General features: G+C 46.4%; 1 protein-coding gene across 2 annotated transcripts in view; it reads right to left on the bottom strand.

Moving 5' to 3' along the window:
• The window catches only part of DOCK5 (dedicator of cytokinesis 5), a 220,632-nt gene that overhangs the window by 92,030 nt on the left and 112,997 nt on the right, over positions 1-15,605 (bottom strand). For both annotated transcript variants that reach the window (XM_082254554.1, XM_082254555.1), the window contains 2 exons: positions 617-689; positions 389-531 (listed from right to left, as the gene is read on the bottom strand). In XM_082254554.1, the coding sequence (XP_082110680.1) occupies positions 389-531; positions 617-689 (216 nt within the window). The remainder of the gene's footprint in view (positions 1-388; positions 532-616; positions 690-15,605) is intronic.

Below are 15,605 nucleotides of genomic sequence, written 5' to 3'. Positions count from 1 at the left end.
ATGCTGCTGGCAGGTAGGAAATGCAGACATAATACCTGCAGCAGCTTTCAGTATACTCATGTTCACATTAATGCTGTTTTGAGAAGACACTTTCAGGTAGTATCAGAGCGTGCCGCTAAGCCCCTATGTTGCTCTGACTTATTGTGCAAAAACAATATGTGGAAAAAGAGAGGAGACAGCCAAGTTTCAGCACCATTAATACTGAAGATTGATTGGATCAGAAGACCTTGGCATTTTAGTGAAGCAGAAGGTATTGAAAACTGCTACAAGTATATACAGGTACCTCTGCGTCCAAGACCTTCATACTTAGCAGCAGCTTTCAGTAATCTTAAAAGTGACAGCGTCTCTGGAAGTTTACATTAGTCTCCTCCATGAAACTGTGCAATACCTTGTCCCTTGTGGTTGACCTCTTTGGCTGCAATCACCTTGTTGTAGATGGTGGGGAGAGGCTCATTCTCAGCTAGAACCCGTGAAGAGCTCAGAGGAGACATGATAAGCTGTCGCTGGCTGATATAAGTTTCTTTGGCCATCCTGAGAAGTAAATAATGTTCAGAGGTCAGTATCCTGATAAATGATTTGGAAATTGTTTCTGCTATGACCCAAATTGACAACTTACGGATGAAAAGGTATAAAATGTTGTTTCTCCTCATCGTCCACCTTCCCATGTATAACATCAGATATATCCATCACTGTAACAGATACATAATATTATTTACTTGCCACAAAAAAGCAGACTAAAATGGATTTTTGTAAGAACTTACCGTAAAATCCTTTTCTCTTAAGCTCATTGACAGACGTAGTCTTCTTGATTCTCAAGAGCTGGGTTATGTTGTCTCCGCAGGAGTAGGACTAGGCAGAATGACAAAACGTTCTGGCTCCACCCTAGGGGCAGTCCCTGAGGGTATATCCTCCCTCTCTCTGCTACAGGGAATCAGTTCTGTTTAAAGCAGTACAGAGAATTTAACCCAACCCAACTCAATGATAGAGGGGCGGGTACTACGTCTGTCAATGAGCTTAAGAGAAAAGGATTTTACGGTAAGTTCTTACAAAAATCCATTTTTCTCTATCGCTCATTGACAGACGTAGTCTTCTTGATTCTCAAGAGCTGGGACATCCAGAAGCAGTGCCACAAATGAGGGGTGGGATTGACAAAATCAAATCCAATCTAGAAGGCCCAACCGGTGCCAAACTAGAAGTTTTAAAGGCTCATTATAAACAAAGAATGAGGCTAAAGAAAAAATTTTCCAACGGAAAAAAACCCTCGAGGTAGACCACTGGTCTCCTCAAATTGCGGCCTGCAAAACCTTGCGGCCAAATGAGGCATCAGACGATGCCATTACATCAACTTTATAATGTTTAGAGAAGGTATGCACCGACGACCAGGTAGCCGCCTTGCACACCTGGACCACTGACGCCTGATGGCGAAAGGCCCATGACGCACTAAGTGCCCGAGTGGAGTGCGCCTTAACAGGGAACGGGGGCTCCCGACCCTTAATAGAATAAGCCTGCACTACCGTCTGTCTGATCCATCTGGAAATGGTCGCGGCAGATGCAGGCAACCCCTTTTTGGGTCCATCTGGGATCACAAAAAGTGAATCCGTCTTGCGAAACGAGTCTGTCGTTTTCAAGTATACCCTGATCGCCCGGACCACATCCAAGGAGTGCAAAGCAAATTCCCGAGGATGACTGGGCTTAGGACACAGGGAAGGTAATACAATTTCTTCATTCAGATGAAATTCTGAAACCACTTTTGGTAGGAAGGATGGATTCGGACGAAGAACCACCTTATCTCTATGAACCACCAGATATGGTGAACGACAAGATAATGCGGCCAGCTCTGACACCCTGCGTGCAGAAGTAATAGCCACCAAGAAGGCCACCTTCTGGGACAACGTGGGTAGAGGAATCTCCCTAATATCTTCAAAGGAAGGTTTCTGAAGAACCGACAACACTAAATTAAGATCCCAGGGGGGTAACGGCGCGTGCACTGGCGAAGCCAGATGTCGCACCCCCTGGATGAAATTCCGCACCAAGGAATGAGTAGCCAAAGGCTTCTGAAAGAAGATGGCTAATGCTGAGACCTGACCCTTGATAGTACTCAAGGCCAGTTTCTGCTCAACCCCTTGTTGCAGAAAAGCCAATATTCGACTAATCGAATAAGACCGAGGACGGAACCCCAAAGGTTCACACCATGCAATGTAGGACTTCCATGTGCGATGATAAATCTTTCTGGAAGTCGCTTTCCTTGCTTCAACTAGAGTAGGAATAACTGAAGCTGACAAACCTTTGTCCTTCAGCACCTGGGTCTCAATAGCCAGGCCGTTAAAGCCAGCGATCGTAAAGCAGGATGGAAGATCGGTCCCTGAGACAGTAGATCCTCTCTGAGAGGAAGTCTCCATGGGACGTCCGCCACCAGTCTGACCATGTCGGCGTACCAAGCTCGACGAGGCCAGTCCGGAGCTACCAGGATTACTGGGATTCCTTCCTCCTCTACCCTGCGAAGAAGTCTTGGCAGTAACGCGAGAGGAGGGAAGGCATATATTAGCTGGTATTGCCCCCACGGGGCGATCAGTGCATCTGCGGTTTCTGCTAGAGGATCGCGGGAGCGAGCCACGAATCTCTGAACTTTCCTGTTGAATCGTGATGCCAACAGATCCACATCCGGGGTGCCCCACCGTAGGCACAACTGGTGGAAAACGTCTGGATGGAGGGACCATTCCCCCTGATCCAGGGTCTGACGGCTGAGATAATCTGCCTGCCAATTCTCCACCCCCGGAATGAACACCGCAGAGATTGCTGGAACAAATCGTTCCGCCCAGCGAAGAATGCAAGCCACTTCTTTGGCCGCTCGGACACTCTTGGTGCCCCCCTGATGATTGACATAAGCCACGGCCGTGGCATTGTCCGACTGGATCCGAACCGGGCTGCCCTGGAGCTGCTCGGTCCAGTGAATCAGACAAAGTCTGATCGCTCTCAGTTCCAATACATTTATCGGTAACCTGGATTCTTCCGGGGACCAAAGTCCCTGGACAGATAACTGACCAAGAATTCCTCCCCATCCGGATAGACTGGCATCCGTGGTCACTATCGTCCAATATATTGGCAGAAATGACTTTCCCTGGCTGAGCATTGGAGACCGAAGCCACCAAACCAGAGACTCTCTGGTCTGTTTGCTCAATCGTATCTGATTGTCCAGGGATTCCGGATTCCGATTCCATCTGAGAAGAATCTCTTGCTGAAGAATTCGGGTATGGGACTGGGCAAATGGGACTGCTTCGAATGAAGCCACCATCAACCCCAGAACCCTCATGCAAGTCCGAAGGGAAGACCAGCTGTTGGACAGTAACAACTGGACTGCTGATTGAATCTTTCGGAGTTTCCCTACCGGAAGGAAAACTCTTGTCCTGACTGTGTCTAGAATTAGACCCAGATATTCGAGCCTCTGGGTGGGAACCAGAAATGACTTTTGCTGGTTCACCAGCCACCCGAATTCCTGTAAAGAAATCATAGTAATTTCTATGTTTTGTAGCAAGGTCTGAGGAGACTCTGCATGAAGCAGAAGATCGTCTAGGTAACCTAGAATCGATATACCTCTTTGGCGCAGAAGTGCCAACATTGGGGCCAACACCTTTGTGAAGACCCGCGGAGCCGTGGCAAGACCGAAAGGTAACGCCACAAACCGATAGTGGTTCTCCTCTACGGAAAAGCGTAGAAAACGCTGATGTCCTGCGAAAATGGGAATGTGAAGATAGGCGTCCTTGATGTCTATGGACGCTAGGACATCCCCTGGATGCAGGAAGGCTGCTACCGTGCGAATGGACTCCATTCTGAATCTTCTTATGTTGACGAAAGAATTGAGTGCTCTTAAGTCCAGAATTGGACGCACTTTGCCCTCTTTCCTGGGTATTGTAAACAGGTTTGAATAAAACCCTTGAAACCGTTCTGTCCAAGGAACGTGGACTACCACTCCTTGTTGTAGTAGATCTGTGACTGCTCTCCGCAGATCTTCTAAACGATCCGGAGATAGTCGGATATTGGAAGGGAAGAATCGCGCCGGTGGGAGAGATCGAAACTCGATCTTGTACCCTGACCTTATGACTTCGCAAACCCATTTGTCCGGGATTCTGGAAAGCCATGGATCCGGGAACCGGCGAAGACGTCCCCCCACCCCAGTTATGGGTGGGGGCGCACCTTCAGGCTTTGGATGGTTTATCTTCAGGGTTGGAGGGGGCGGGCTTTTGCTTGCCCGACCAACGACCCCTGACGCCTCCTGCAGGAGCTTTGGAGGACTTAGTTTTTTCACCCGCTGGACGAAAAAACCTCTTGTGAGCAGAAAAAGAAGGCCCTCGTCTTTGACGAGTTCCTCTACCTTTAAAATTTTGCGGTAAAAAGGTGCTTTTTCCACCGGTGAGATCCTTAATGATCTCATCTAAGTTGGCTCCAAATAGACGCTCTCCTGAAAAGGGGATATTAGCCAATGCTTTTTTGGAACCTTGGTCGGCTAACCAACCTTTTAGCCACAGTGTACGCCTGAGAACCACTGCTGAGACTGATGCTCGCGCCATTAATGGAGTGGCGTCTAACGCCGCATCACATACAAACTGTAACTCCTGTATCATTTGTTCCAACAAATCTGATACCGCCTGAGGGACTTCTTCTAAGTCCCGGCGTAACCACTTGGTCCATTCAGTTACAGCCTGCGAAACCAGACCAATAGCAATTATTGGTCTGAAAGCTGATCCAATCAAGGAAAACATGGTGCGAGACATAGCTCTATCTTGCGATCCACTGGATCTTTAAAAGACGGAGCGTCTTCTAAAGGAATAACCGTGGCTTTATTCAATCTAGCAATAGGTGAATCCACCACAGGTGGTTCTGTCCATTTCTTAATAAGGGTTTCCTCAAACGGATAACGCCTGTCAATGCGTTTAGAAATATTAAAAGTGCGTTTTGGCAGACGCCATTCTTCTTCGATTGGATTGCCAAAACATTTGGGCAATGGAAAAACCTTCGCCACTTTGATGCGCTTTTTAGTCCCAAAAGGGATCTCAGTTTCAGCTATTTCTGATGGAATACCCTGTAACCTTAAAGTCTCTTGAACAGATGCAATGAGTGCGTTTACCAACGCTTCCTCTCGGGCTATGGCGGATGCTGAAACATCCTCCTCACTGTCTGAAGAGACAGGACCCGAGACACCAATACCAGATGAAGTACCTGCAACTGCAGAAATAGGCTCAGAGTCTGAATCCGAAGTTTCAGATAATAAGGGGTTAGGCGGGGGTCGCTTTCTTGCGCCCTGTCCCTGACAAGCCACTTCCACCCGGGACACAAAAGTTTCCATAATAGCTGACAAAGATTCAATTGTCAATGGGGTGCTGGAGGATCCCGCAGACCCCTCGATCCGGAGGAGATACATGAGTGGCAGGGTCCATGTTAATACAGGACACCTTTGCCAGCAAAAACAAAAAAACTTGTTCTTTTTTTTTTTTTTTTTTTTTGTGTGTCTCCCCCTAGCGCAATAGCGCCCCTCAGAGTACCTGCTTCTCGATCCCAGAGAGAGAGAGAGGGACCCCCAAGGCTCACCAACCGATGCAGTGCAGTTTCCAACAAACTGCAGTCAGCGTCTGTCTTACACAGACTGGAAGGAGCTGTTTGCTTTTTCCCGGGCAGAAGGCGTGGCTCCGCCCCCTGTGTACGCCTTCCGGCGTTCCCAGCCCTCCACGAGGAAGCTGGGCTCACAAAACATGGCCGCCCCCATAGAAGAGACATAAGACTCCAAAAACATGGCGGCCAGCGTGACCTGAGGACATACATGCATTCGGTCTACGGCAAAATGGCGGCGGACCGCCGATATCGTCTTCCCAGCACATCCACCTGCACTCTGCTAAGAGGTGACATATGGATCTACAGAGATACACTGCACATAAGGTAGGATTATACCTCCTATGTCTGCTGTAATGTTACAGTCTGCTGGGTAGAGTGTTAGCTCTTGAACCAAGTCCACTTCCCACAAACACATGCTGTATTACAAGGGGGACTTGTAAGTATCAGATATATACTGACCATATATGGAGGGGCCCATAATATATACTGCCTCATAATGAGGAAAAAAGGGAACGTTTACTCACCATACCGAACCGACAGGCACCCTCTCTTCACAATACCCTCTCCACCGGGGTGGGGGTTTGTGGACGCCTCGACTCTCTGGTACCTGGCGTCCAAGCGAGCTTTTAACTCGCAAAGTCAGTCCCTTTACTGGGACTCCGTCGCGGCCGACTCAGCGCACTGGTCTGCACGCGCTCTTAGGCAGAAACCGGGGTGACCACTGGATCTCAACATCCAGCCCGTCGCCCGGCCCCGCATACTTACTTGAATATGTCGCGGCCGACCAAGCGCAATGCCATGGTCTGCGCGCGCTCGTAGGCCGGCTGGGGTGACCACAAGTGTCGCCCAGTCCGGAATTTTTGCTTGAAGATCTCACAGGAAAAAACACTGGAGAAAACTACCTAAAAAAATGTCTTTCTTAAAGAAAAAAAGTCTTGCCAGGACCAAAAGATCCCAGCAAGGAACTTAGGTCCTTACTCCTGACTAGACAGAAAAAAACTGATTCCCTGTAGCAGAGAGAGGGAGGATATACCCTCAGGGACTGCCCCTAGGGTGGAGCCAGAACGTTTTGTCATTCTGCCTAGTCCTACTCCTGCGGAGACAACATAACCCAGCTCTTGAGAATCAAGAAGACTACGTCTGTCAATGAGCGATAGAGAAAAATCTTTTAAAAGTACTTTCATTTTTATGACAAACAGGTAATTTCTCCTCCCCAACAGGTACAGCCCTGGCCAAAAGATTTTCAGAATGCCACAAATATTAATTTTCCCAAAGGTTGCTGCTTCAGTGTTTTCAGATATTACTATGGTATACTCAAGTATAATTTAAAGCATTTCATAATTGTCAAAGTATTTTATTAACAATTACATTTTAAGTTTATGTAAATAGTCAATATTTGTAGTGCAACAGAAGGGGGATGTGAGACTTTATATGAGGCACATGGCACCATGTGCCTCCATCCCAAATCATATGGAAAAAAAAGAAGGGGGAGTTTTGGGACTTTATATGAGGTGTGTCACTAAAACCAATGAGTACCATACCAATAAGTCTCCCTCAGTTCCCGGTGGAGATGCTCCTAGTTAGTCCCTAGTATCATGTGTCAAGACTGTAAGCTGAACTGTGAGTACTATGTCCAAATAGGCACCATTGTGGTTATAAGTGCTCTATATGTACAAGCACACTCCTGTTACTTACTTTATTCTACTATTATTTATATGTTCCTTTTAGACAAATCAATTGCAACTCTCCTGAAGAAGTGATATCTATTTCACGAAACGCGTCGAGCATTTAGGATGCAATCGCTCTGTTATTACTATGTGCTAAAAATGTTTTATGGCTCCGTTTACAATCTATGACCAATTTTATTTATACTGCCTTAACTATGATAAACCATTTATGTTTACAATTTGTTATTGTTGCCATTGCAATAAACATTAGCTTTTATACATGATATTCTGTTTCTGGCAGATATTATACACTTGGCATATGGTACTTATTGGTTTAAGTGACACACCTCATATAAAGTCCAAAAACTCTCCCTTCTTTTTCTTTTTTTTCAATATTTGTAGTGTTGACCCTTCTTTTTCAAATTTGCCCTGGCAAGCTATCAATCAACGTATGGGCCACATCCAGATGGATCTGATGGCAGCCCATTCTTTCATAATCAATGGTTGGAGTTTGTCGGAATTTGTGGGGTTTTTTTTGTTCATCCGCCTCTTGAGGATTGACCATAAGTTCTCAATGGGATAAAGGTCTGGGGATTTTCCTGGCCATGGATCCAAAATGTTGATGTTTTGTTCCCCAAGCCACATAGTTAGCATTTTTGCCTTATGGCAAGGTACTCCATCATGCTGGAAAAGCCATTGTTGGTCACCAAACTGTTCTTGGATGGTTGGGAGAAGTTGCTCTAGGAGGATGTTTTTGCACCATTCTTTATTCATGGCTTTGTTCATAGGCAAAATTGTGAGTGAGCCCTCTCCCTTGGCTGAGAAGCAACCCCACATATGAATGGTCTCAGGATGCTTTACTGTGAGCATGACACAGGACTGATGGTAGCGTTCACCTTTTTCTCCAGACAAGTTTTTTCCAGATGCCTCAAAAAATCAGAAAGGGGATTTATCAGAGAAAACCATTTTAACCTAGTCCTCAGTGGTTCAATCCCTGTACCTTTTGCAGAATATCAGTCTGTCCCTGATGTTTTTCCTGGAGAGAAGTGGCTTCTTTGCTGCTGTTTTTGACACCAGGCCATCCTCCATAAGTCTTCACCTCACTGTGCATGCCATGCAGATGCACTCACACCTGTCTGCTGTCATTCCTGAGCAAGCTCTGCACTGGTGGTGCCCTCATCCCGATGCTGAACTGTAGGAGACGGTCCTGGTGCTTGCTGTACTTTCTTGAGCACCCTAAAGCCTTCTTCACACTAATTGAACCTCTCTCCTTGAAGTTATTGATGATCTGATAAATGGTTGATTTAGGTTTTTTTTTTCTTCGCAGCAGAAATATCCTTGCCTGAGAATCTTTTTTTGTGCAAAGCAATGATGACTGCACATGTTTCCTTGCAGGTAACCATGGTTAACAGAGGAAAAACAATGATTTAAAGCACCACCCCACCCTCCTTTTAAAGCTTTCAGTCTGTTATTCTAACTCCATCAGCATCACAGAGTGATTTCCAGCCTTGACCTCGTCAACACTGACACCTGTCTTGATGAGAAAATCACTGACATGAGGTCAGCTGGTTCTTTTGTGGCTGTGGCAGGGCTAAAATGCAGTGGAAATGTTTTTGGGGGGATAAAGTTAATTTTCATGACAAAGAGGGACTTTGCAATTCATCTGATCACTCTTCATAACATTCTGGCATTTATGCAAATTGCTATCATAAAAACTGAGGCAACAGACTTTGTGAAAATTATTATTTGTGTAATCCTCAAAACATTTGGCCAGGACTGTACTTATTACCCATCTCTGGTCAATAATAACTAATAAATAAAAAAAAATGAAATCTGCGCTAGTGATTCTTAACTAGTGAAACTGCTGAACACTCATAATACCCATGATACCATGTACATCAAATTTCATAATCAAAAAATGTGCATAAACAATTTTCATGAAAATGTGATAATTGACTATGTAACAACGTTAATAAAAATAAACACACCGTCATATGTGTTAACAAGTGCACCTCCAAATAATTGAAAAAGAAGATGAATCAAAAAGTAAATAAAAAGTCCTATATACAGTTCCCTGTGTGCCTGAAAAGAAATCCAGGAGCAGCCAAGGCGACACCCAAGAGAAAGTCCACCCATGAGGCATACCGGAATGCCAGTGACCCCCTTACGCAGGGTGGTCAAAACTCACTTCAATGGCCAGGGATGGATCACAAAGAAGAAAAGGACACCAGCACATGGAAATACCAGCGGTACCATAAAAACACATTCGTTTATTGAAAAAGTATTGCACTTGCATAGTAAAATCTTGAAAACAGCATGTGAGATGCCAGAGGCCCGAGATAGTTCCTTCTTCCAGTAACTAAAATGGCTGACGTTCGGCCATGCATGTGCAGTAGCGTGTACGTGGTTCTGCCCTACGGGACGTCATCAAGGGCCCCCCCAACTATGTTGAGCCTTTGTTTTGCATATATTGTGGTCTGCTGAGAGCAAACGGGAGATCATCTGGTTATCAGATACATCTATATTGCCACCGGGATTTCTACGTGCTCGTGTCCTGTTCTTCTGTGATCCATCCCTGGCCATTGAAGCAAGTTAAGCCTCCTGTGTGGACTCTCTCTTGTGTGTCACCTTAGCTGCTTCTGGATTTCTTTTCAAGCACACAGAGAACTGTTTATGGGACTTTTTTTTACTTTTGATTCACCTTCTTTTTCATTATTTGGAGGTGCACTTGTTAACACATATCACGGTGTGTTTATTTTTAATAATGTTGTTACATAGTCAATTATCACATTTGCATGAACATTGTTTATATATGCGCTGCACTTTTTTGATTATGGAATAACAACTAATAATTTTACAAAGATTGGTTACATTATAAAATTTGACAGGTAGAAAAAACGTAAATTAATTTTTTGGGGAAAAATCCATTTCTCATCGAGTTCATTGACAGATACACTGCTCCATAAATCATAACTACTGGGTTATATTGCCTCCTTCAGGAGTAGGACTAGGCAGAACAAAAACCACCGGGCTATGCCCATTGGCTGTCCTCAGCTTGGTATATAACCCCCCTCTCTGCTCTAGGTAATCAGTTTAGTAGCAAGCAGTATAAGAAGTATCAGAACTCCATGGAGGGTGGGTGCTGTGTCCATCGGTGAACTCAGAGAAATTGATTTTACGGTAAGTACAAAAATCCAATTTTCTCTTTCGTTCATTGACAGGCACCGCGCTCCATAAATCATAACTACTGGGACATCCAAAAGCAGTGCCAAAAGGAAAATCAGGGGTAGGGAAAATAACCCAACGCTAAACATAAGTGCCTTTAACCAGCACACAGGAGCCTCATCTGAAAAAATAAAAGTTTAAAGAAAAACACCCCTCAAGAGGGAACAGCCCTTCTTAAACAGCAGCCTGCAAAACTTTGCTGCCAAAAGAAGCATCTGCAGATGCCAAAGTATCTACCTTATTGAGTTTTGTGAAAGTATGCACCGACGACCAAGTGACCGCCTTGCAAACTTGCGATATTAAAGGCTCAAGAAGCACTCAGCGCCCGAGTAGAATGCGCCGTGACAGGGAAAGATGGAACCTGACCTTTAATGGAATAGGCCTGAGACGCTGTCTGTCTGATCCATATGGGGATGGTAGCCGAAGATGTGGCCAGCCCTTTTCTTGGTCCGTCTGTAACCACAAAAAGCGAGTCTGACCTCTGAAAGGACTCAGTAGCTGCCAGATACACCCTAATTGCATGAAACACATCCAAGGTATGCAAAATAAATTCCTTGGGATGAGCCGGCTTGGGACACAAGGCAGGCAACACAATGTCCTCATTCAAATGTAAGTCAGAGACAACTTTGGGCCCCGTTGAAGAAAGGTTAAGATCCGGGCCACAGAAAAGGATCGTGGATAAATGCCAATCGACTCGCACTGAGAAATGTACGCTTTTCAAGTACGATGGTATATCTTGCTGGAAGACCACTTCCTCACCTTCACCATAGTAGAGATCTCAGATCCAGACAAAGCTCTATACCTCAGTACCTGGCTTTCAATAGCTAAGCCAACAAAACCAGCGATTGTAAAGCAGCATGGTAGATTAGCCCTTGTGACAACTGGTCACTTCTCTGAGAGGAAGCCCCTATAGGACATTTACGGCCACCAGGATGATTGGAAGATCCTCCCTCTTGATACCTCACAGGAACTGCGGAAGAAGCCTGAGCCAAGGATGGCACTGGCCTTACCGTGCCCCTTGGATGCCTGTGGCATCTGCCAGAGGAACCCCTGATCTCGCCACAAACTTGGGTATCCTCCTGTGGAGCCAAACTTGTCAAAGGAGCTGCATGTAGGATTGTGCAAACAGAACTGTCTTGAAGGTGGATACCACCAGACTCAGAACCTGCATGCAAACTATTTGTGTGACAGCAGCCAGTGAAACACGGCCTGTGGATCCTGAAGTTTGTCCAGAGGAAGGAGTACCCTGGTTCCGAATTAAAACCAGACCTAGGTAATTCAATTCCCTGGATAGGGATAGGAGGGACCTTAGGTAGTTCGGACATAACCTGAACCTTTGCAGAATTAAATCTGCACAAGAAGACTCAGGACCTAAAAAACCTGAAAAGAACAAACTTTGCCCCGCTTTCTGTGTACCCCCAAAAGAAACATTTTGCGAATCTCCTTGATGTTCACAAAATAAATCCACGGGGTCAGAAACCAGCGAAGATGTCCACTCACCCCAATAATGGGTGAGGGCAGACCTTCATGCTGAAGGGGTCTTGTCTGCGGGTCCAGAGGAGCTAGCTCTAGGCTTACCAGACCAAGGTTGCTTGGAACCTCCCGGGGAAGATTTGAAAGATTTATTTCCCTTATTCTCAGTCCCAGAAGCACAAAATAATTTTCTATGGGCTGAGTAGGAGGGCCCCCATCTGACGAGGCTCCTTCCCTTTCCTGGATTGTGGCAGGAAGGTACTCTTGCCCCCGTGAAACCCTTAATGATGTCATCCAGGGTAGCCCCAAACAGGCGATTGCCTTGAAAGGACAGATCAATGAGAGCTTTCTTGGAGGCTTGGTCTGCGGACCAATTCTTAAGCCACAGCATGCGCCCAATCACCACCGCTAAAACAGAAAGTTTGGACAACACAGGGGCTGTATTCAAAGCTGCATAACAAATAAACTGCAGCCAATAGACCAACTAGTCCGCTAAATCAACATAAGCAGCGGGGACCTGCTCACCCCCCAGGCCCTGAGGCAAAAGCTTTGCCCATTCAGTTAGGGTCTGAGACACCAGGGCTGAGGCAAAGACTGGCCGCAATGCCGAACAGTAAACATGCTGCCTACAACAGCCTCCGCTTTCCTGTCAGCCGGGTCCTTAAAGGACGGGGATTCCTCTACTGGGATCATGGTTGCTTTATTCAACCTGAAAACAGGGGGGTCCACCTCTGGTGAACGAATCTACTTTTTTATAAGGGACTCCTCAAAAGGGTAACGTACAGCAAAACGTTTGGGGACCACAAAGGGTAATTTCGGTTGTTCCCATTCATTACAGGAAAACCTGTCAAAATAAGGCACACAAGGAAACACTTTTGGAGTACGAGGTGACTTATGCATACCGAACGACAGAGCCACGTCCTTGGCTACATCAGCTGCCTCCTCCATTTTTAAAGTCTCATGCTCTGCCATTACCAGCGCTTTTTCATTCGCTGCTGCAACCATGGAGGAATCATCCTATCAGTTGGATCTGGGGGTCTGATATTAAGTCCCCCTAGAAGGGCCGCATCCAAGGCGGCATCAGGCTCAGAATCAGATTAGACAGACTGAGCAGGGGAAGGCAGAGGATGATTCCTCCTGGGCCTTTGCCCACACGCCACTTCCACCCGGGACACTAAGGACTGCAGGACAACCATCAGTGCAACCATGGGAAGCTGGGGTTTTCAAGGACCTGCCACCTCCATAAGGGGGTCATTGTGGGAGATGTGACCCTGAGGCTCCATAAGGAAAGGAAGACCTTGCAGTACAAAAATGATCTTTTGGCACCACTAAAGTATCCCCTCAAGGCTCAGGGTACCCATCAGCAGAGAGAGAGATAACAGGGACCCCCCAAGGACTCACCCTACCGACCAGGGGAGCGATGAGAACCCAGCATCATCATGGACGCCATCCCTGTTCATATGTCCCAGACACAGGAAAAAGAAAATGAGGAGAAAGAGGAGGAGCTTTGACATCCCCATGAGGCTTCGGTCGTCTCCAGTGTCTCCCGGACTAAGGGAAAATGGCCCCTGTGACATCATTGGGCTACACAAACATTGGCAACAACCAGAGACCAGCCAGACTAAGGGAAAATGGCCACCATCAGCAACAAACGCTGAAGTATGCTGCCAGAATGTTCCCTGCACCCTCTGCAATGCTGCCCCCTCTGCTAGGGGACCCCCCCTTCCGAAGGTAGGACACACATTAGGGGAGACTCTGCTGCGCACTCTGCACTGTAACCCCTCTGCATTACATCCACAATGCAAACAGTAGGGCATGCACCTAGAGGTCTTCTACACTGGGACTCCTCCAGACTACCAGGGCAGGACACACACTATCCCAGGACCCTTACAGAGTGGGGATAGTGGGGGGGGGGCCCAGGGGTCTCCGCTGCATTCTCTGCCCTGGGACCCACACCAGACTCCAGGTCCAGACAGAGGGGGAAAGGGAGTGGGGAAAGCCCAGCTCACTGAGGGATTTAAGGAAGGGAGGAGGTAACCTGCGGGCAACTCCGACCATCCCTGGAGGTTACCTGCGTCCACCCCAAAAAAATGCCAAAAGGGGGAGATGGGGGACTGTACTTACCCTTCCATGGTGCGGGTAACGCTACAGACAGAATCCTCACAACCGAAGTAGGGGAGCTGTCGGCCAAGGGACCGCTTTGACTTAGACCCAAGCCCGGTCGTATGCGACCCTGCGAGACATTTAACTCGCGGGCTAGCCTCTGTCTGTGAGGATCTACATATGCTCATTGGCTTGACTGGGGGGGGGACCACTGGATCTAGATTATCCAGCCCGTCGCTCAGCCCGGCAGTTGATTGTAGATGTCCCGAGAGAAAAAAAAAGATGTAAGGAAAGAGAAAAAATTGCTAGGACCAGAGATCCCAGCCAGGTGGCCCAGGTCCTTACTCCTGACTGGACAGATTAAAACTGATTACCTAGAGCAGAGAGGAAGGGGGTTATATACCAAGCTGAAGACGGCCCATGGGCGTAGCTAGGTGTTTTTTGTTCTGCCTAGTCCTACTCCTGGAGGATGCAATATAATCCAGTAGTTATGATTTATGGACCGCTGTGTCCGTTGATGAACGAAAGAGAAATTAGCTTTAAAAAATATTCCTCAAAATACATGAAATTAAATACTTTACTAAACTCTCCTCTATAGCTTTTGCTAGGCAAATTAGCTACCACTAAGTGAAGCAGACCTCTGGCATTGTAAAACAAAGTCTATACTGATCATATCCTTCTCATAGAATCTATATTAAAATGTCACTGGCCCATAACCACCGGAATAACCAGGCCATTTATTGCGATATGGCACTGTGTTATTTTAACTGACAATTGCCTGGTCATGCGATGCTCAATGCCAATAAAATTGATGTCCTTTTTCCCCACAAATAGAGCTTTCTTTTAGGTGGTATTTGATCACCTGTGTGATTTTTATTTTTTGCGCTATAAACAAAAAAAGAGCGACAATTCTGAAAAAAGAAAAAAATATATATTTTTTAACTTTCTGCTATAAAACATTTCCAAAAAAAAAAATTAAAAATCTAATTTTTTCATCAATTTTAGCCCAATATGTATTCTGCTACATATTTTTGGTAAAAAAAAACCCCAATAAGTGTATATAGCGATTTTTAGCGGGACTGCAACTGCGGCAGACAGACACCTGACACTTTTGGGGGGACCAGTGATATTACTACAGTAATCAGTGCTATAAATATGCACGGTTACTGTACTAATGACAATGGCAGGGAAGGGGTTACCACCAGGGGCGATCAAAGGGTTAAATGTGTCCCTAGGGGGTGATTTCTAACTGTGTGGGGGATGGACTTGCTGGATGAACACAAAGACCTGTGTTCCTAAATAAGAGGAACAGAGGATCCCTGTGTTCATCACTAACAGAACAGCGGTCTGCAGTGTTTCCATTGGCAGAACACCATTCTATCTCCACGGAGAATGATCGCGGGTGACCCAATGTCCGCCGAACCCGCTAATTGGCTCCCCCTGTGGCCCTACTAGCTGTCCCGCGAAACGATGTACAGGTGCGTCTTTTCGCGGGACAGAGCAGACCTGCTGCACTATGAGTACAGAAGCTGG

This window comes from Pelophylax lessonae, assembly GCF_965119305.1.
Source record: "Pelophylax lessonae genome assembly, chromosome: 4".
Classification (NCBI taxonomy): Eukaryota; Metazoa; Chordata; class Amphibia; order Anura; family Ranidae; genus Pelophylax; species Pelophylax lessonae.
The sequence above is the reverse complement of the archived record's forward strand: the minus strand, read 5'-3'. Positions and strand labels throughout refer to the sequence as shown.